This window comes from Pinus tabuliformis, chromosome 6 (genome assembly GCF_031772625.1).
Source record: "Pinus tabuliformis cultivar Carrire ecotype Pingquan chromosome 6, CPIR1, whole genome shotgun sequence".
NCBI classification, from domain to species: Eukaryota; Viridiplantae; Streptophyta; class Pinopsida; order Pinales; family Pinaceae; genus Pinus; species Pinus tabuliformis.
Genome location: NC_142292.1, coordinates 114,785,381 through 114,806,928, shown reverse-complemented (window position 1 = coordinate 114,806,928; position 21,548 = coordinate 114,785,381). Strand labels below are relative to the sequence as shown.

At 37.4% G+C, this 21,548-nt stretch overlaps 2 protein-coding genes and 1 pseudogene across 2 annotated transcripts; 1 reads left to right on the top strand and 2 right to left on the bottom strand.

Annotated features, from left to right (window-relative positions):
• Nucleotides 1-991: 991 nt before the first annotated feature.
• LOC149257606 (uncharacterized) lies at nucleotides 992-3,927 on the bottom strand. Its single transcript, XM_089380440.1, has 2 exons — nucleotides 3,794-3,927; nucleotides 992-3,723 (listed from the first exon to the last, which is right to left on the bottom strand). The coding sequence occupies exons 1-2, from the start codon at nucleotides 3,925-3,927 to the stop codon at nucleotides 2,556-2,558; spliced, it is 1,302 nt and encodes a 433-aa protein (XP_089236566.1). The 3' UTR covers nucleotides 992-2,555.
• Nucleotides 3,846-8,376, bottom strand: LOC149257604 (disease resistance protein L6-like). The gene is made up of 4 exons (XM_089414446.1): nucleotides 7,792-8,376; nucleotides 4,640-5,720; nucleotides 4,264-4,554; nucleotides 3,846-4,127 (listed from the first exon to the last, which is right to left on the bottom strand). Exons 1-4 carry the CDS (start codon nucleotides 8,295-8,297, stop codon nucleotides 3,993-3,995), a joined length of 2,013 nt encoding a protein of 670 aa, XP_089270572.1. The 5' UTR covers nucleotides 8,298-8,376; the 3' UTR covers nucleotides 3,846-3,992.
• On the top strand, nucleotides 6,329-7,214 carry LOC149257605 (phytolongin Phyl1.1-like; annotated as a pseudogene).
• Nucleotides 8,377-21,548: the final 13,172 nt, after the last annotated feature.

Sequence of the window (21,548 nt, the reverse complement as noted above, 5' to 3'; positions counted from 1 at the left end):
GTATCAATAAAAACCATTTTCAACACCCTCATAGTATAGATTTTCGATTTTCGATATGTTTTATCATATATGTTACGACAAATTATCCAATGAAATATCCATGGAATTTTACCTATCAGTGGTTGTGAAGGAGTCCTAGCATTTGGCAAGTTATTTTTCCAGCTCATCCCCTCTCTTCCTCCAATACTAACTTTTCTCTTGAAAATTCTTTTTTAAGTTTCTTAATTCTTCCAACATCTCCCTCTTCAAGGCTTTTCCCATTGTAGCAGTTTCCAGGTCTCTAATGGAGATTCTTTGATATTATATGTTTCATAAATTGTAGGCATCTGACCTGTTCATTTTTTCAAAATGGATCCTCTACAAAACTGAGTGCAATATAAATTTTTAACTACTAAGGCTAGTGTTCATTGATGGACATGAATGTGCTCTATAATAGATCTAGTTCCATGATTTGGTTTACCTAGTTGTAGTGGCAAGGTCAATGCCCAACAATAAAGTTAAGTGCACTTTTCAATTTTGTTATGCTAGTGGAAAACACATTGTTTAGTTAAATGTCAAATCAAACATTGTATCAACAACACATGCAATTCAAAAACCCATATACAAGCAATATAATTTTATATGTTTGCAAAGGTTGATGTTTGTAGGTTAGCACTATACCATCATTACTTATTGCACTCAAAATCCTTAATGCTAGGACTCAAAATCAACTGAAGAGAATGCAAATACACTTCACCATTTTTCCATCGAATAGATTGGGGTGCTCTTGTGGTAACACAAAGTCCAAATAAGATTTAAACTAGAGTATTCAATCACACGACAACATAAACACAACAATATGCAAAAAGCATAGATTTTTTCATGGAAACTTTAAGCAGGAAAACCAAATTTTATGGGATTTTGTTGAGGAATAAATTGATTACAAAAGGGTGAGCTATACACGTATTTAGCATATTGTTACTCATTGGTAGGAAATTTGCATATGGTCATGGCTTAACAACAATCCTCACTCATCGTGGGATAGATTCAATGTCTATTGTCCTCTAATCATCAAGCATATTGCTTCTTTGAGTTATCATCTTTGTTGCTATGAATCCTCATTTCCTTCTTGTCTCTCCTCTTTATTGAATGCCCCTCTTCATCACAATATTCATTTTTAATGGTTTGCCTTGGAAGGCCACCAATCACAATGGTTCATTTAAACTTCCAAATAAATTTTGTACATTTCCTAAACTTTTCCAAAAATAAAAATTAAAATAAATGTTAATTACAAAGTTTACAAAGATATTTGGTGAGGATCGAATTCAAATGATTATATCCTTGCCCACCAACACTCAAAGAAACGAATGGCTCATTAAGTCCCTTGAAAACATTAACTTCCCTACATTTGGCAAAAGACTAATTAATTCAATCTTTGGTTTCCAATGCCATACCTATCATTAAGTTGGCATCTCATTACCTTATCACTACCTTCTCTCAAACTAGGACTTCTTTAATATTGAATTATAAAATAAAATCTCCTTTCAAATTACTTAGAATTTTTCTTATAAACTTATGTTTCTAAATCCAATATCCCTTCTAACATATTAGTGACTTCTCTAAACAATAGATATCTATATCTAATACCTATTCATATTTCTAAACTTTCAAGAATATCTACTCAAACAAATTAAAGAAAGTTATATCTACTCAAACAAGTTGAAAAAATTTATCAACTAAACTTTTAGAAAATAAAATACATAAAGAAAAATGAGTAAACTTTAACAAACTCTTTTATTCTATAAAAAAAACACTTAATAATAACGCATTCATTAGTCCGAAAAAAACATACTTTAATACCATTTACCTCTAACATTATAAAAATAATCTGTAGCCTCTCTCTTACGTGCTCTCACTATATTTAATTTTAAGAGTATATTGGCTTCCTCTACACTTTAGCGTATGAAAAACTCATAAAATTATTTTATTTATTTTAATTTATAATCTATTTCGTTTTTTAGGTGTTTTCTATATTTAATTTCCATTGGATCTTGCATATCATAAAATTATTTTATTTATAATCCATTTCAATTTTTTTTTACGTGTTCTCCCATTATGACACGGACCATTATGTCATCGAATGCACTAGCAACGAAAACACATACTAAATGATTAATAATGTTAAAGGCAAGACTCCGAAAGCATATTAAATAAATAATTAAATTAGTGTAAATCTGGGAAGACGCATAAAATATAGACATGGACCTGCTCCTCATGACTAGTGGGCACTCTCCGAAGATTGTAATGATTTCATTGTACAACTCTCTTCTTCTTCTACTTTGCTGTTCATATCAAGAATCCTTTCAATCGCTGGTGCAGCTGCTCCACTACTCCCCCACCCCACCTGAGCTTTGGACATTCGTAGGCACAAAGCACCCTCAAGGACGGACATTGTTCAACACCTTCCAAGTCCTCTAACTCAGAGCACCCAGAAACATCAAGCGTGTGAAGCTTTCTGCACTGCGCCAACCCTCTCACTTTCTTGAGCTTCGGACATTCTCTGGCATCAAGCCAACTCAAGGACGGACATTGTTCGACACCTCCAAGTCCTCTAACTCAGGGCACCCAGAAGCATAAAGCGTGTGAAGCTTTGTGCACTGCGCCAACCCTCTCACTTTCTTTAGTTTCACACATCCAGAGACCCAAAACTCCTGCAAAGACCTCAAGTGTTCAAGCCCTGGAAGCTCTTCTAACTCGCGTCCATAAGACAGCGACAACATCTTCAAATTCCTCATGTCACGGAGCCAGGGGAGTTCGCTTATGGGACATGCCTCTACTCTCAACTCAGTCAACTGAGTCAACAGTCCAACAGAAGCCGGCAAACATTTCAATTCCTCCAATCCGAACAGATGCAATGTCTTCAAGTTCCTCAAGTCACCGAGTGAGTGGGGAAGTTCGCTAATGGGACAATCAATTACTAATTTATTCAACTGAGTCAACAGTCCAACAGAAGCCGGCAAACAACGGAATTCCCGGAAATTGTACACCGACAACTGAGTCAACTGAGGCAACCGTGCAACAGAAGCCGGCAAACATTTCAATTCCTCCAATCCCCACAGTTTCAATGTCTTCAAGTTCTTCAAGTCACCGAGAGAGTGGGGGAGTTCGCTTATGGGACAACTGAATACTCTCAAGTAAGTCAACTGAGTCAACCGTCCAACAGAAGCTGGCAAACATTTCAATTCGTCGCAACAGATCAACTCCAATCCCTTCAAGTTTCTCAAGTCACCGAGAGAGTGGGGGAGTTCGCTTATGGAACAATGGTTTACTTTCAAATGAGTCAACTGAGTCAACAGTCCAACAGAGACCGGCAAACATTTCAACATGCAGCACTCCTCCAACTCCAATGTCTTCAAGTTACTCAAGTCACCGAGAGAGTGGGGGAGTTCGCTTATGGGACAATCGACTACTCTCAAATCAGTCAACTGGGTCAACCGTCCAATAGAATCCGGCAAACATTTCAATTTGCCGCACTGCTCCAGCCACAATGTCTTCAAGTTCCTCAAGTCACCGAGCGAAGAAGGCAGCGTGTCCAGCAAAGGGCTTCCCACATACAGATCTTCCAAATTGCTTAGCTCTCCAATTGCATTTGGCAATTCTTTTAAATTTGTATACCACAAATGTAATTCTTTCAGCGACCTTTGTTGTGTTATTTTGAGAGGCAATACTTCAATCTCTCGCACCCTGAAGATTTATGTGCTGAAGCGTCCTTATATTTCCGAGTGTTTCGCTTGACATGGTTAACTTATAGCACCACTGCAAGTCAAGATATTTAAGTTTGATTAAATTCCCGAAGGTTTCTGGCAGCCTCTCCAAATTCTCGCAAGCTTCGAGATCAATGCGTTGGAGGTTTCTTAGATCACCAAAGGAATCTGGGAGTGACTTCATTTCTACGCAGTTTCTTAACCGCAAGGTTTTCAATGACTGAAGATTACAAAATTGTTCTGGCAATCTTAATATTTTGTGTGGTATTCTGTGCGGCCACCCGCGGAAATATTAATCCGTTCGAGGTACTTGAGCCGCCCTATAGAGCTTGGAAAATTCCAGAGGACGCCTTCAGTCTCTAAATCCCGCAACTGCAGAGGTGCCTGCAAAATTTTTCCGTGTTTCAACTATAAGAAAAATTCCTATACACAAAGCCTTTCAATTTTTTTCAGAATCACGCGAGGCCATATTAAATGCAAATTAACCATACAAGCATTAACTCAATAAATTTCTATGCACCTGCAATTCGCCTTCCCACAGCGATGTCCATTCCTTCCCGCGCACTTGTAAAACCCTCAAATTCTGCATTGGAATCCAGGAAGGAAGAGAAGAGTAGGGACAGTTGTACCAGCGAAGCCATAGGAGATTTGGTGAGTGCACCCTTGTCAAAATGCGCTCCAGGAGACCATCTTCACTTGCAGGAATTTGCAATATTCCTCGATGCCATGTCATTTCTGAGAGCCCGATTTCATCCTCATCATTATATATATTAGTTTCAACCGTCATAATTCCTCGCACTTCGGTTATTACCTGTTCAACATCGACAAAAGATGAAGAATTAAACATCGATTTTGAATTCCCTAATTTATATAGGTTTGAATGATTTAACACTTACAGAGGATGATTGCAACAAGTCATCAAGATTGTCTGTCCCACGCACCAATCCTGGAGCCTTGGTGATATCTCTTCCCAGATCACGAAGGTGATCATGCATATGTATCACATTATCACTGTCCACTTCAACTAGACACCTCTCTTCTAAATTTTGAAAACCTTTCCAGTTGCACCCGTCCCATATTCTGACGGCCGTATCCCTGTCCTCACCTATGAAAAAGCACGCGATATCTAGGAATATCTCCCGTTCCTCAGAATCGAGTGCATCGACACTAATTTGAAGACTCTTCTTTATGTCCTTGTGAAGTATCCGTCCAAGTTTGTCCAATTGTTCCTCCCAATAAGATTGCTTATTTTTTCCACAGAGGAGTGCCCCAAACACTTTCAAAGAGAGAGGTAGACCCCCACAGGCTTTTAAGAATTTATTTACAAGAGATTCAAACTGTGATGGTGGATAGGGTTGCTGGAAGGCATGGGAGCAGAAGAGTTCCAGTGAATGTTGTTCGCTAAGCCCAGTTAGCTTATAAATGGATGAATTTTCAATTCCTGAGCTTGTGAGAATATCTTTATTTCTGGATGTAATCAATACTAAACTATCTGACGGGATAACAGTTTGATCGGGCAAAAGCGAATCAATCTGATCCACTTGATCAACATCATCAACAACTATCAAGGCTTGAAAAGATTTGAGATCTCGTTTAAGCTCCTCCATACCTTCATCGATGCAGTCTATTTGTGGATCTAATCCAGTCAAATCCTTAAGAAGCTTTTTCTGCAATGAAATTAAATTGCCTTTACCTGCATTTTCTCTCACATCCGATAAAAAACAACATCTTTCGTACTGCGAACTCTTTCGATTGAAGAGTTCTTTTGCCAGGGTTGTTTTTCCTACACCACCCAACCCAACAATTCCCAGGACGAGAGGTTTTCCACTCTGCTCTTGCTGCTGCAATAAAAATTCATTTTCAAAATGTTCTATCTTTTCATCGAGACCAGTTGGATATTTGGCTACATGCAAAGTTGTCTTCTTCACTTTCTTCAAAACCCCTTCAGCTACCAGATCCAGCAACTCGGCTTCGTCCCTGGTTATTCACAGGAAAATCAAATAGAGCCAGTAAGAAACGGTTGGAAAATATAGGTAAAGGACTTGGCCCGTCCTGGGCTAATGGGAAATAAAATGTTTATTGAATATTTTATTTTGGTTTGTCCATTTATTCGGTTCGATTTTGGCTACGCGTGGCAGCAGATCCGTCGAGCTGGCGGACTGGCAGCGTTGGCAGAGGCCGACTGGCAGCGTTACTGCTCTGTTTTTGGAGTGGTGGCCCGTTGTTGAAAAGATCGCTGCCGTAGGGCAGATCTGCTGCGTTGACCGATTCTGTGCATATGTGTGGAGACCGCGGATTTGGCTCCAGTGTGGACGAGTTTTGAAGGCTAATTTTAAACAGACGGGTCTGCATGCTGGTGGAACGGTGGTATAGAGGAAGTGCGGGAGCTGCGGTGGTGAATTGCTGCTCGTCCAAGTGTAGACCAGCAAGCAGTTGCAATGGTGCTGCTGATGCCTGTTTGTGAAGCAGCGTGGAGCGATATGTTGTCAGCAATCCAATAGGTATCGGATCAAAGACAACGTGCAGTGTATGATCTTGGATCGGCCCACAACAGCAGTGTGGGCGGTGTTCTCGTGCGCTGAATTTTGGGGCGGTCTGTGCTAAATTTGGTGTACTTTTCATGCGTTTCGAAGGCCGCCTTGATTCTGGCAGAGCACAGCGAAGGCGATGCAGAGCTGGAGGAAGTAGCAGCGGAATGTTTAGAGAGGGTTCTGCCTTTACACAGCCGATTCACGCATACCACAAAAAGAAAAAATGTACAGTTTTCTAATGGACGGCTCATTTGTTTACTGTGCCATAGTGGATGACGCACTCGGGAAACTGCAACTCTTTGTATTTCTGGAGCATGTCAAAGATGAGTTGAAGAAATTGTTGAAAAACAGAGGTTGTGAAGGGCTCAACCTCTGTTCGGGTTGTTTTGATAAAGAATTCGGTCTTGTTTACAAGCGCATTGTGGCTCCTCTTGTGGGTGTTCCTCAAATAGAAAAGGATCACTTGACGGAAGAAGAATCGAATCCCAACCTGCTAAAACGCATCCAGTCTAGGTATTTAATTCTCCCAAAGATACTCTACCTGTGTTTGATAATACCCAAATTCGGGATTTGAATCACGAGCCCCTTTTGGGCCATGGAAAGAAAGAAAAAGGATCAGGACACTGAGGTCATGGATATTATCAGGGAGAATGGCAGCAAAGCATTGGATACGAGTAATGGGCTCAAGGTAATTGCATCATCGTATTTTTTTGGTTGTCATTGAACTGACATTGTTCTAACCCACTATTGTCATTGTTCGGATCAACTATGGTCACAATTGAGTGTGTTGGAACTGGTTATTTTAGCCATAAAGAAATTTGCAAGAATTATTGATTACCTTGTGTAAACGTGAAGTGTGACAGAGATTTTTGTTGGCATGGTTTAGGGTTAGCCAAGAAAACGCTCAGCCTAGTTGACTCTGGTCTTTGGAGTGCCTTAGTGCCAGGTTTGTAGCCCAGAGTCGCTGGAGTGCCCTAGTGGCAAGTTTGTGGCCCATAGTGGCTGGAGTGTCTTGAGCCTTCGTGGCTGAGTTGAGCCTTGGTCGCTGAGAGCCCTTGGTGGCATGGTTGAAAGTGATCTAATAAAATCCAATGCGACAAAACCTAGATTAACAATGATGGAGGGGATTTACAAGTACAAGTACAGGTGTGCAGTTATAATGGTTGAAAGAACCATGTAAGCGAAAGACATCCTACAAGACTGGCTGTTGCAACAATTAGTACCCATGCATTCCTCCGGTGGATGGTTGCCCCTTTATATGGACATCAACATATTTTTATATATTTTTATGTTTGACCACAACTAGATTTTGTAGATTGATATTCAGACAAATAGTCATTAAGGAGGAGTGTTGGAAAATGTAACTCCTACTTGTCTCAGTGATAATTCTTATTAAGTAAAAGAATCTATTCCTAGTGGTTAGGATCTATATCCTACTTTGGTGTGTAGTTAAAATATTCTCTCAACCAACAAATTGTGTGAATACCATGAAACGAGAGAGGAGGTTGAGTTCTCACCCATTGCAGCTCTCCAGGTCGAAACCGCATATGTATGAAACACTAGCAAGAGCGTTTCTCCAACTGTCAATAGTGCCAGGGTCGTATCGCAACCTCTTTTGGTGAGGTTGATCATCATCAGTCCTCTTATTGGCCAGTGATTGTAGGGCTTGAGCATACTTTCCCCCCGCCCAGCGAAGCTCCGAGGGTTTGACACCGTAAAACACCGGGATAATGGGTTTTTCGGTTTCCAGCATTTGGAGGAGCTCATCCAGACACCAATTAGAGTCTGCATATCCAGGAGAGAAAACCGCCACATGGACGGAGGCGGTTTTAATAGCGCTCTCTATTTGAGAAGTCAAAGAGTCTCCCCGTTGCAACTCGGGCTGATCTAGAAAAACTTTCAGTCCATGTGAACGAAGGCGACGATACAAATGACCGGCAAATGTTTTCTTCACGTCAGGCCCACGGTGACTGATGAATACGTGGTAAGAGCCATAGCCAGAGGTGGAAGAGGATGCGGCCATTGCCAATTTGGAAATACCGCAGAGAAATACAAAGACTAAAGAGAAATTGCAATGAAAACCCAAGCATCGGTGTTCACCGACTCCCAAGGACAATCTTTATTGACGGGGGCAACAGGGAATAAGGTTCACCGACTACACTGGAATGACCATTAATTTTGTGTGGGATCCACGCGCTTAATTGAGTGGGTATCACGTTGTGTGTGGGATCCACGCGCCTAATTGAGTGGAGTGGAGTGGGTATCACGTTGTGTGTGGGATCCACGCGCTTAATTTGTGTTATTTATATCGTATTTTTACTATTCTATACCCTCAAAAAAATTAATATCTTAAAAAGAAAATCCTTCGAATTTATCAATTTATTTAAATTCCTAAAATTTTTATACAAATTTATTCAAAAAGGAAACCAAAAAATTCCACTTAAAAAACACTATTAAATTGTGTGAAATCCATGACCCGCAACCAGATAAAAGACAAGTCAAATTAGCACCAAGGACTATCGAATTCCGTGTGGGGTCCATGAGGTTGTAGCGTGTGGGATCCACACAATCCATAGCATGAGATTGCAGCGTGATACACATTCAAATAAAAAATAAATGAAATTTGCAGCGTAATCATTCAAATAAAATAAAAGATAAATGAAATTAGTGTTTTTTTAATATTCCGTTTTCATAATTTAAAATAAAATATTTATGAAATCTCACGGTTTTGTACAATGTGTTATTTTTAAATTGAAAGTGCTTTTTTAAATGATAATGTTTTTTATATTTTATATCTTAAATTGGTGATCCTTTTGATTGACTAAAATACATTAATTTTATATTATTAATTTTATAAACATTTTTATGGGTTGGATTCCATTAATTACACATCTATTCATTTAAATATAGTTTAATTTTGCATTATTCATTTTTTTTAATTATATATATATAATTATTATTATTATTATTTAGAAATTATATTAATTATATGTTTTTAAAATATAAATTATTTGAAAATATAAATATTAAAAAACATATCTCATTCTTATAGATTTTAATTAAATTATTTATTAAAATTAAATGATAAAAAAATTCATTTTATCAAATTATAATTTATTTTTTTATTTAATTTTATATTTTATATTAATGTGTTGGTATTAAAAAAAAAACAATTTGTTTTTAATGAGATTTTTTGGAAGCTTTTTTAGTGAATTTAACTAATTTTTCTAAAATCCAAAAAGTCTAAAAAGTTGCACTAAAAACATTCCTTAAAAAAATTACAAATTAACAAATTTAATCTTATAGATGTTTAATAAATATAATTTTAAAATAAATATAAACATCTATTGTAAGATAAAGATAGATTGACCCATGAAGCGTAGACCATCTAATTTATGTGGGGTTTAGTCAGTAAATACAAATTGATTATTCTTTATATTTATTAAACAATATTTGATGGTGTAAGAACAATGCCAGGTCATAAGTTCAAACCTCACGGGGAGGGACTCGGGAGTGGAAGCCACTTTGGGAGAATTAAACTTCCCAAGGGGGCGTTTAGACTTTACCAAAGTCTAGCACAATCTTGGTGATAAGCATCCCATTGTGGGTAGATTAGTCTTCTTCCAACCAAGACTTGGCCTAGTTTCCACCTAGATAAAAAAAGATAGATTGATCTTTTAAAAAATATATATATATATATATATATATGCTCTACACTGAATTATGAAACACTAAAACTATTTTTAATATAATTATGGTGATGATTAACATTTACTAAGATTAATATGGTCTGTGGGACCTTAAGAAAGTAAGAGATCAATTGAGATTCTTTAACATTGTATTTCTATATGTTCAAAAAGAAGAGCAAAAATTGTACCTAAATCACTGTGGTTTTGCTAACTTAACAAGTCAAGAAGGTTGGTAGTGTGCCAAAGATTTTGAAAATTAGAACATATGTGATTAAGAGCTAGGCAATATAAGAGAAATTAATTTTTATCTTCAACTTCTTAGTATCGCAAAAATGACAAAATCTTTCGACCAAAGTGTTTTGGGAATAAATTATTTTTATGTACAATTCATTTTATTTTAATAATATTATTTTTCTTCCTTTAGTTTAATTCTTCTTATTAACCTTTTCTCATTTTTACCCAAAGATTTTGGATCCAACATACCATGCTAGGGTTGATCACATTTTATTTTATAAACGACTAATTTAACTAATAGATAAAATGGAATATTTCCGCAGATTTTTTTTGGATGCATTTTACATTCTTTAGAATCATATGTTTATGCAGTTTAATTTGCAAAGTATTAATACCTCCAGAGTTTTCATTGTGTTTGTTAGACACCTAATATGCTAAGGGTTAAGGTGTGGGAGCTCAACATCCAAAGGGAGTCCAAGAGACGTTGGAATATGAATCTAACAATCATATCAATGTATTATAAATGTACATCAATGTGAATAGAAAATGGAATTCATGTTTTATCTTTCATATTTCATCTTCTCCATGTATGTTTAGCATGGTATTAGAGTTGCTACGTTCCTAAACTGCTCAATCTAATTTGAGCCACTGGTTTTTGTGGCCTTTTTGTGCATGTCAGTCCTGCACCTCTACCCATTATTCTGAAATAAAAAATTTGCATTTTTCCCTCATACTCAAAGTGCAGGTCCTAGATTCTAAGTTTATACATTGTCTTCCCTTGTTAATGTAACTCATCTAGTTTCCACTAGCTTCAAAATCCTAACGCTTCCTCCCATCTCTGTCCATTGGTCTTTTCTACTCAATGCTCGATCGTTCCTTTTCAGGTGTGATTCTGCCAAGTTAGGCGTTACTCTCCACAATTTCCCTCTTTGTCATCGTACAAATTTGTTTCAGTCCCCTCCTCCTATTTGCGTCAGATTTTATTTTTTTCTATTTTTTGTGCACTCTCTCCTATCACATTGGTTTTCCAGTAGAATCTATAATATGGTGAGCTAACAATTAAGTCACGAAAGGAGTAACTGGGCCTTAAATGTATGTCAAGCTTGGAGACTAGTATATACTTTTGTTGAAAAAGGAGTGTAACTGTGTGAAATATTTTCTCTTCATGTTGAACTACACATTGTGAGCCATTACTTTGAAGCGCACTTCCCCCGTGTTGATGGAGTAGTGTATTTCTGTTTGTGACGTATTAGTTTCCCCATTAAAGGAATGTTTCACAATTGCTATGTTGCTTCCAGTATGTCATCGTCCTTCTAGTATGTTGTGTATTTTTATCACCACTAATGGGTTCAACATTGTTCTTAACATTCACCTTGTGTAACACAACAAATTGGCTTTTGCATGGTTTCAATCTCATGACGTGGTAGTCATTATTCTCCTTTTCACTGCAGAAAACATTCCTTTTGCAGTCATTGGGAGATCATGCTTGCGATAAAGGATGAGTCTACACCAATCTCATTATAAGTAGTGACTTCAGTCCTTCGTCCTTGTGCATTTGAAGCTCGGTCCATTGAATTTTGACCCAAAATTTTATTGTGTGTGTTGTATTGAGTGTTTTCATTGACACATTGACCATAGCTCCAACTGGACATCAATCCGTGTTCTAAGAAGTATGGTCATGTTTCATGAGAAGAAACACCTTCCGCCATTATGTTCATCCTACCATTCTACTCATTGCATATGAATGTAAGACCTCCGGTGCTCCCATTGATGGTGTTTTTTGTAATCGGTCAATATTTTCCCAGCTACAACAGTAAAATGGCTGAAGACTAAGTGATATCATTGAAAAGAATTCAATAGCTGAGATGGTTGTTGGGATTTGTAATCATTACTAGTGAAGGAGTCCTACCTAATATTCATTAGTCTCTTTTTCCTAAGAAAGATGGAAAAGATAAAGGGTAGATTAGATCCGCTTCCCAAGAGTTTGATGCTCTCTTTTCTTAAAGAGGAAGGATTTATTTATTGAATGTGAACAAAATTAACATTTTATATTGAAGCTATATACAAGCCTTGTGCCATTGTGGAACCTTGGTAAATTTTTGGCAGTTTTTTGAAGCGATTGTGAGTGGGTCCTACGCTGGTTTGATATAGAACTGCCCGAGCGTTATAGCGTATATAATAGGATGATCACTCTATATGCCAAGAGGAAAGGATATTAGTGTTTATGGAACACCGTGAAACCCTTCAAATGCGTCTAAAAGTGAATATTCAAACTTTGAGTGTTATATCTCCTGGAAATTATATATTTATAACCTACCAAGACTATGTGGCGCACATGCATGAACTCTTTCTGTTAATGATGATGAAAAAAAAATCTGATAGTGACATAGATAAAGACCAAATATCATAGAAATATTAAGATTTATGTTACATGAGTATGTTTGCAGGTGCGATAAATATACAATATTTTTTATGTTTTAACTATAGGTGCTCAACAATTTTCTTAGTAAAAGATAATTGCAAGTGTGCATCAATTTTGCAATGTGGATAAGAGACTTAATCAGGGTAATGTGAAGAATATTGATTTTATACACTAGGATATCATCAATGATGTGATCAAGCTGACCATCAATGAAATCCTCAAGTTCTCAAGTCTTACATGAAAGCTAACCAATTTTTAAATCATAAGAGATTCATTTAGAGATCCATTGCTGCAATCCATTTTTGCTCTTGATATTTGGATCTTGCACCACTCTTACATTTGGTGTTTTTGCTAGTCCTTCTGTAACATTCAATTACATATTATTTTTAACAAAGGTACCAATTCTTTATTTGGTTTTGGGAGTACATTTGGATTCAAGAAGTTAAACTATTGGAAAATGGATGATGGCAAGACAAAATTGATTTTTTGCAACTTGAATCTCAACTACAAGAAGAGGATCTACAATAGCGTAGTCGTCATTCTAAACTTGATTTTGTTCAGAACAATCCATTTTTTGAGTCAGAAGTTGACTCCCATCAACATGCATAAACTAATCAAGTCGTTGAAAGAATAGATTTGCATGCAGAAGCATAAATTCAACCAACATTTCTGAATCCAATTATCAGACCTTGGAAAGAGCTTGTCAACAACAAGCATAAAACAAGTATTGGATATGATAAGGAGGTTTCTCTTTACGCTCCATACTACTCCAAACCCATCCAGTTTCATAGTGCTTGATTTTTGCATGATAGTTCATATTCACTTGTTCCTGCTCCTCCTCCAAAACAACAAATTTGTAGATGCCAACATTGTGACTGAGTTGGCCATATGAAAGATCATTGTTTTGATCTTCATCCATGTAAGCATTGTTGTCAGTGTTAGGGTCCTATAATCTATAGGATCTCAAGGTGATTGAGTATTTTATCTTAGGAATCTTATATTGTAAATAATTGTCAATCTGCGAATGATTTCCAAATAAAAGAAAAATAAAAGAAAAATAAAATAAAAAATGAAAAGAGGGTATAAATAAAAAAAGGAAAACAAAAACATTGAAAAAATAAAATAAGATTGGACCCCACCAAAACGAAGAGAAACAAAAAGAAAAAATACTGAAAGTGTTGCAAGTCTAAATGCCACTACTGATAGATAGTTTTCTTCATCATTGATAAACAAAGGTTATGTGCAACTTGTTTAAAATTCCACAATGACTAGTTATCTGTTTAATCATACAGTATAATCATGGTTAAACGTGTTTAAATTTCTATAAATTAGACTAGAGAATAAAGATTTTCCAAAGAGTTTAATCTTGGTAAATCAATTGTTAGGTAGAAAATGACATTGATTCAACCATTTAATCTAAATCAATAGGAGAAATAAGTGATAGGATTTAGATAGTTTTTCATTTTTAGTGAAATAAATAATGTGGGTTTGCTAGTCTAAGTGCACCCCTTAGAAGAATAAAAATGTTATTTAGTTTAAGGGTAGGTAGAAATAGTTGGTTTTATAAATATGCTTATGTGCCATGTTATTCTAAGTTTAATGACATTATAAAAATCAAATATGCACGATGGGATAAAGTGTTTTTATATATTTCATATTTCGACGTTTATCCTAAGTTCAAAAGAAAGAAATAAAGGAGTGCATGGAAAAATTTCTTTCGCCATTTGTGGTTAAAAGCAATCACAGTCAAAAATTTGGGATTCACCCATATGCACGATCAACGATTCATATCTTTTTTTGGCCCCCCCTCTCCATCCTATCTTTACTGTCGGGGGGGTGTTATGAAACCAACTCACAAAAATATAGAAAAGATAGATAAACGCCTTCAAAATAAGCCTCTTCGAGGGGGCAACCTCCTTTACATTATGTTGAAAAGTGTGCAACAAGAAATGCTTGTTGAGAGTGCAACAAGATGATGGAGCTTAGTGAAAAGAGTCGCCTTCACTAAGTGGGCCCGCAGGCTATTTTTGGCGCAAGTCTATTTTTAGACTATGTCTATTTTTAGACATATGTATCATGTCTATGGATTGCAGGTTGTTGTTTATGGATGATTGGTCAAGTTGGAAAAAATAGATGGACTTGTATTTTTGATCAAAGTGTGAGTGATCAAAGTCTATTTTTAGACTGGCTGTCAAAAATAGAAAAGTCAAATATTATTGTCTCATAATAATATTTGGACTATAAACTTGATCTTATTCTCTTGGAGCACTTCAGTTTGAGCTACAGAGGTGGCACATGCAGCTGTCAGAAGGAAATACGCTTTTCTTATGAGTCAGTTGAGTTGTTGCATGCATGACTTCAGTTAGAACTCAAGTGAGTTGAGTTTAGTGGACTGGAGGTGCAATTGATGGAGTTGTGTTCAGTTTAGCTTTGTTAAACTAGTTTTATTTAGTCTAACTGATCAATAGATTAGAGATGAGTTGGGTGAATTAGTTATTAATTAATTCACAAGTTATTAACTCATAATGCAACTATAGAATACATCAGTTAACTCAGTTGCATGTCAGTGCATGTTCAGTTCAACAGGGACAGGTGGTAGAGAATCAGATTGCTATCAGTTGTGACTATAGTTGTGCACCAGATCTTGCACAATCAAGGGATTGAGTATGCCAATGAGTTTGCTCACGTATTTGCCCAGTATTGTAGCCTTTGCTCACGTCCAACAAAGTGTGAGTGATTATTTTGAGGTGAAATACGAGTTTGGGAAGCCATTCTCATCAGTTCTTGAGCAGGTATTGAGCAGTGGAGACAGGCAAGCAGTGGAATAGATTTGGAGATCAGATCTGAGCTGTATTGTGTGTAACAGGTGGAGCTGGTATTGGATTGCTTGTGATAAGCGTTGTACTTTGTAATGTTACATGATTCAATCAATATAATATACAGATAGTGTGGGGTTTTTAGCGAGATGCTTTCCCTGGGATACATACTGTGTTAATGAGTTTGATTGATGCTTCTATGTGTGCCTGTGAATGTTTCTGCTTCTGTAAATTGATGATCAACGTAGAGGAGATTATGTATTATACATGTTCCGCTTATAATTATATGATCAAGATAATCTCTGTGAATATGTGTTAAATTATTCAAAATTTCTACATGGTATCAGAGCTGCTTGATTTGTAGAAGAGATTTTTACAGGATATCAAGTGAGGATTGATCATCGGATCTACTATTCAAGAAGTGTTTACATTCTATTTCTTTAGGCAGAGTCTGTAATTGGGCCAGGTAGCCTCTGGATTCATCCTTCCTTTGGAAGGTGAGATATCCGGTAAATGCCCAGACAGTCGATCTCTGTACAAGAAATACTTTGTTCTCACGAATTTTAGATCAGAAGCGGTTGAGTTTTTGAGCTGGTGGAATTTGAATTTAATTCCAAAGCAAGAGATAAAACTCAGAAACATTAAGTGTGAGAATGGAGATAGTATGCCCCAGTATCTCACAAAGTTCGCCCAATGCCGGGATGAGCTGGGAAGTGTGGGGGTGACTGTCGGATGAGGATGGTGAGTCTAGCACTCCCTGACCTTCCTAAGAGTTGGCATAGCTACCGGGACTCGGTGAATGGAAGGGAGAAACTGCCAGGATGGGAGAGACTTTGGTCAGATCTTGTGCAGGAGGAGATTAGACGGAGCACCAGAGACGGTTCTTCATCCATGCAGGATGAGGAGAATTGTGCCTTAGCGAGTAAGGCGAAGAAGGGGAAGGGGAAGGTTTCTCTTTCCGAATCCAGTTCTTCCAATGATGGGAAGAAGGTTGACAAGGCGAAGGTGAGATGCTTTCATTGTCATGAGATTGGTTCATGGGTCAGGAACCTGTATGCTCTTGAGGTTCAAGATGCATGCAAAGCCTTGAGCAGCGAGGCAACTGATGGAGACTTGGTGGTTGAGAGGGAGCGTATATTACCTCTCAACATGCAGCAGCTTCAGGAGGTTGTGGAGTAGCCACAACAGGGGAAGCTGAGAGGAGATAGAGTAGAGACATCTACTCATCCAGAGACCTCCAGTAGGGGGAAACTTCAAGCCAGGTGGGCGGAGGGATCGCATGCAGCCATACCTCCACGTAGGAGGTGGGGTGATGTGGATTGATTATCCCAAGAAGGAGGGGCAGGATCCTTGAGGTACCCAACCTCTTGGATGAGACCTTGTTACGGGAGCCCCGATGTGTAGTAGCAGGAACTGACTGATTGGGTAGAGACAGATGCGGATGGAGCGGCAGAGAGAGCGACAGTGCAGGGAATCCGAGGACAGCGCATAGCTAGCAGGCTGTAGCAATGCGAGAGGCACAAGAGTTTTGCACAGTGCTAGGTGGAACAAAGGTGTGCAATGGTGCGAGATGCATGGAGATGTTGTAGTAGCGCAGATGTTAGAGAGGGAGCACTTGTCAGCAGCAGGTAGAGCTTCAGCATCAGAGGGTGTTTCTATCCTAACAGGGAGGTCAGTTGGGAGGTGCAGTGCGGATGCAATGCTGGGAGATAGAACCAGCAGCAGCATGGATACAGTCAGAGATCAAAGTGATAGAGGCTAGATTAGTCAGATACTGAAGAGCACAGAGATGCAGAGTTTCAGTCGACAGAGGCAATAGCAGTCAGAGACTTTGACGACAGAGCAAGTGGACCGGCCAAATGTGTTGCATGGATAACATTCCAGAGTTACATGATCGGGTTTGAGAGGAAGCCTTTCTTGTTGAGAGGGAGTGTTGAAAAGTGTGCAACAAGAAATGCTTGTTGAGAGTGCAACAAGATGATGGAGCTTAGTGAAAATAGTCGCCTTCACTAAGTGGGCCAGCAGGCTATTTTTGGCGCAAGTCTATTTTTAGACATATGGATCATGTCTATGGATTGCAGGTTGCTGTTTATGGATGATTGGTCAAGTTGGGAAAAATAGATGGACTTCTATTTTTGATCAAAGTGTGAGTGATCACAGTGTGAGTGATCAAAGTCTATTTTTAGACTGGCCGTCAAAAATAGAAAAGTCAAATATTATTGTCTCATAATAATATTTGGACTATAAACTTGATCTTATTCTCTTGGAGCACTTCAGTTTGAGCTACAGAGGTGGCACATGCAGCTGTCAGAAGGAAATACGTTTTTCTTATGAGTCAGTTGAGTTGTTGCATGCATGACTTCAGTTAGAACTCAAGTGAGTTGAGTTTAGTGGACTGGAGGTGCAGTTGATGGAGTTGTGTTCAGTTTAGCTTTGTTAAACTAGTTGTATTTAGTCTAACTGATCAATAGACTAGAGATGAGTTGGGTGAATTAGTTATTAATTAATTCACAAGTTATTAACTCATAATGCAACTACAGAATACATCAGTTAACTCAGTTGCATGTCAGTGCATGTTCAGTTCAACAGGGACAGATGGTAGAGAATCAGATTGCTATCAGTTGTGACTATAGTTGTGCACCAGATCTTGCACAATCAAGGGATTGAGTTTGCCAATGAGTTTGCTCAGGTATTTGCCCAGTATTGTAGACTTTGATCACGTCCAACAAAGTGTGAGTGATTATTTTGAGGTGAAATACGAGTTTGGGAAGCCATTCTCATCAGTTCTTGAGCAGGTATTAAGCAGTGGAGGTAGGCAAGCAGTGGAATAGATTTGGAGATCAGATCTGAGCTGTATTGTGTGTAACAAGTGGAGTTGGTACTGGATTGCTTGTGATAAGCATTGTACGTTGTAATGTTACATGATTCAATCAATATAATATACAGATAGTGTGGGGTTTTTAGCGAGATGCTTTCCCCGGGATACATACTGTGTTAATGAGTTTGATTGATGCTTCTATGTGTGCCTGTGAATGTTTCTGCTTCTGTAAATTGATGATCAACGTAGAGGAGATTATGTATTATACATGTTCCGCTTATAATTGTATGATCAGGATAATCTTTGTGAATATGTGTTAAATTATTCAAAATTTCTACACATTACACAAATGAACAATTATTGGATGATACAAATGACAAGACCTCATTTCTATATATATGAGTCTAAGGGGCCATAATATAATCAGAGCCAACCTAACAATAATAATGTAAGGGCACAATAATAACAATAGTGGGCTTCTATGGGGCACAATAATAACAATATGGGGACTACATGGGCACAAAAATGTAATAAGGTGGTTGTACTAATAACAATAAGGGGTTACACTAGTAGTATAGGGAACTAACATGCCCCTTTCCTTCAAAAAGTGTTGTCCTCAATGCTTGAGTAGTTATGGATGCTTCTATATAAAATTATTGTCCTCCCATGTGGAATCTTCAGCGGGTAAGTTCTTCCACTTGATGAGATACTCTAAAATTGATCGATTTCGTAGCTGTCTGGTTCTTATTTTTATGACTACTCCAGGTTCCAATATGATTTTTCCTTCCTCGTCAAGTTCTGGAAATATTGTTTGAACTGTGATCTTCTGCAACTTTTGAATGAGTGGCCACACTTCTTCGTCCTTCTTTCATTCATCCCTTGCTTCGTTTATCCAATCTGGTTAAATAATAGAAATAGCACAAAACAATTCTTCCACATCCTCATCCTTTCTTGAGAGTGGATCTGCAACAACATTTTGCTTCCCTTTTTTGTAGATGATTTCAAAGTCATTAGCCAACATATTTGTGACCCATTTTTTCTGTTCTTCTAAAGATAATATTTGTTCTAAAATGTATTTAAGACTATCATGATCCATTTTTACCTTGAAGTGTCTTCTGATTAGGTAAGGTCGCCATTTCTGAAGTGCATGTAGTATTGCCAACATTTCCTTCTCATAAATAGTTTGCTTGAGATGTAGTCGTAAAAATACCCATTCACCTACATCAAAACTTCTTTCACTGTGATGTTGATCTGCTTGTTGTTTCATTTGATTCTGCACCAAAGTGGCATTATCCTTTAAAAGTTGGAGAACTTGTTGTTGATGCTCAATGTGATCTTTCACTGATTGAATCTTTTTCTTCTTGACATGTCCTTCTATCTTGAGAGTTTGAGGAGTGGCAATTTCTTCCAATGCATTACAAGATATGATCAGATTCATTTCTTGATGCTTAATGTGATCTTTCACTTCTTGAACATTTTTCTTATTGATATGTCCTTCTATCTTGATAGTTTGAGGAGTGGTAATTCCATCCAACGCATTACAAGATATGGTCAGATTCATTTCTTCTTTCTCGATGTGATCTTTCACTTCTTGAACCTTTTTCTTCTTGATATGTCCTTCTATCTTGAGAGTTTGAGGAGTGGTAATTCTTGTCAATGCTTTACAAGATATGGTCAGATTCATTTCTTCTTTCTCTGGGGTTGGTTCCTAGTGTATATCCTCTTCTTTTGATGTTTCTTGATCCTTTTCTTCCTCCTCTTCATAATCTATGTAAAATAATTTCTTCTCAGCACACTTATGACCTTTACTGTATTTTTTATCACAATTGTAACAAAGCCCTTTTTCTCTTTTTACTTCCAACAGTTGTGGTGTAAACCTTGTACGTTGTGTAAGGCTAGGAGAAAAAGCACTTCCATAATTATAGTTGTGAGTGGTGGGATTCCTTGTTTCCATAATTTCGCTTTCAATTTTTCTTGCCAACCTAAATGCCTTCTCCAATGAATCAGGTTCCCAAAGACAAACCTCATGTTGAATGTTATCCTTTAAAGTCCCTATGAAGACATCAATCCTTTGCTTCTTTGAAATATCATTTACCCTTATATTCAATTTTTGAAAGTCCTCAATGTGCTCTTCCATTGAACCCTTTTGTTTGAGATTTATCAATTGGCTAAAGAAAGTGTTGCTCTTTATATCCTCATAATGTGCTATCATTTCCTCTGTGAAAATTGACCACGTGACAAGTGGTTTACGAGAACAAAGCCCTTTATACCATAAAAATAGATTCAGTTCTAAATATAAAGATGCCATACATACATTTTGTAACAGTTTCACCTCAGGTAGATCAAAATATTTCTCCATCTGTAGTATCCAATTTACCGGATCTTTGCCATCAAACTTCCTCATATTGCTTTTTATTTATTTTAGGCGCTCGATCTTGAAACGATTGTAACTATGTAATTTTAGATCTTTAAGTTCTGAAATATTGGCTTGTGATATCCCTCTAAGTCCTCTTTCTAATCCTGCAAGTCTGATCACAATTGGATTCCCGAAGAAAGCGTTATGCCCAATTTCCTAGGATGCCATGATTATAGATTGGTTCAGTAGAGTGAACTTGTACGAAGTGCCACGTGTCACTGTTTTGCCCTTAGGTTTTGAAACTAATACCCAACAAACTACAGGTTGTCTCATTTTTGTCACCTTTTATGAAATTTGAATCAGATGCTCCAAGAGAGAGTTATGAAGATTTTCCCAAGGTCACTTGTTTGCAATGTAATTCGGGAGCCGGTAGAAACCCTAATTGTCTTAGTCTGTATCTTCGAAAATATAGCAAAAAAAAATATGAAATTTGGTCCCTTGATTCACCAAGTGTTCAGATCAAATGGGTTTTAATTTTAGAGTCTGAAACTGCTTAGAAAAACAATTATAGTGAAAATTCAACAATGACCTGTTTGAGATGGAATTCTTGAGATTGCCAAAACCCTAACGTCCTAAAATCATATCTCCAAAAATATAGCACGACAGGATCTGAAATTAGGACGCAAGGTTCAAAGATATTTCATCTCAAATGGGTTTTGTTTTTGGCTTCTGAAACATCGTAGAAAAAATGTTATAGCGAAAATTCCATGATGGCCTGTTTGGAGCAACGAAACCCTAGAATCCATAGCTCTGATACCAAATGTTATGAAACCAGCTCACAAAAAGATAAAAAAGATAGATAAATGCCTTCAAAATAATCCTTTTCAAGGGGGAAACCTCCTTTACATTACACAAATGAACAATTCTTGGATGATACAA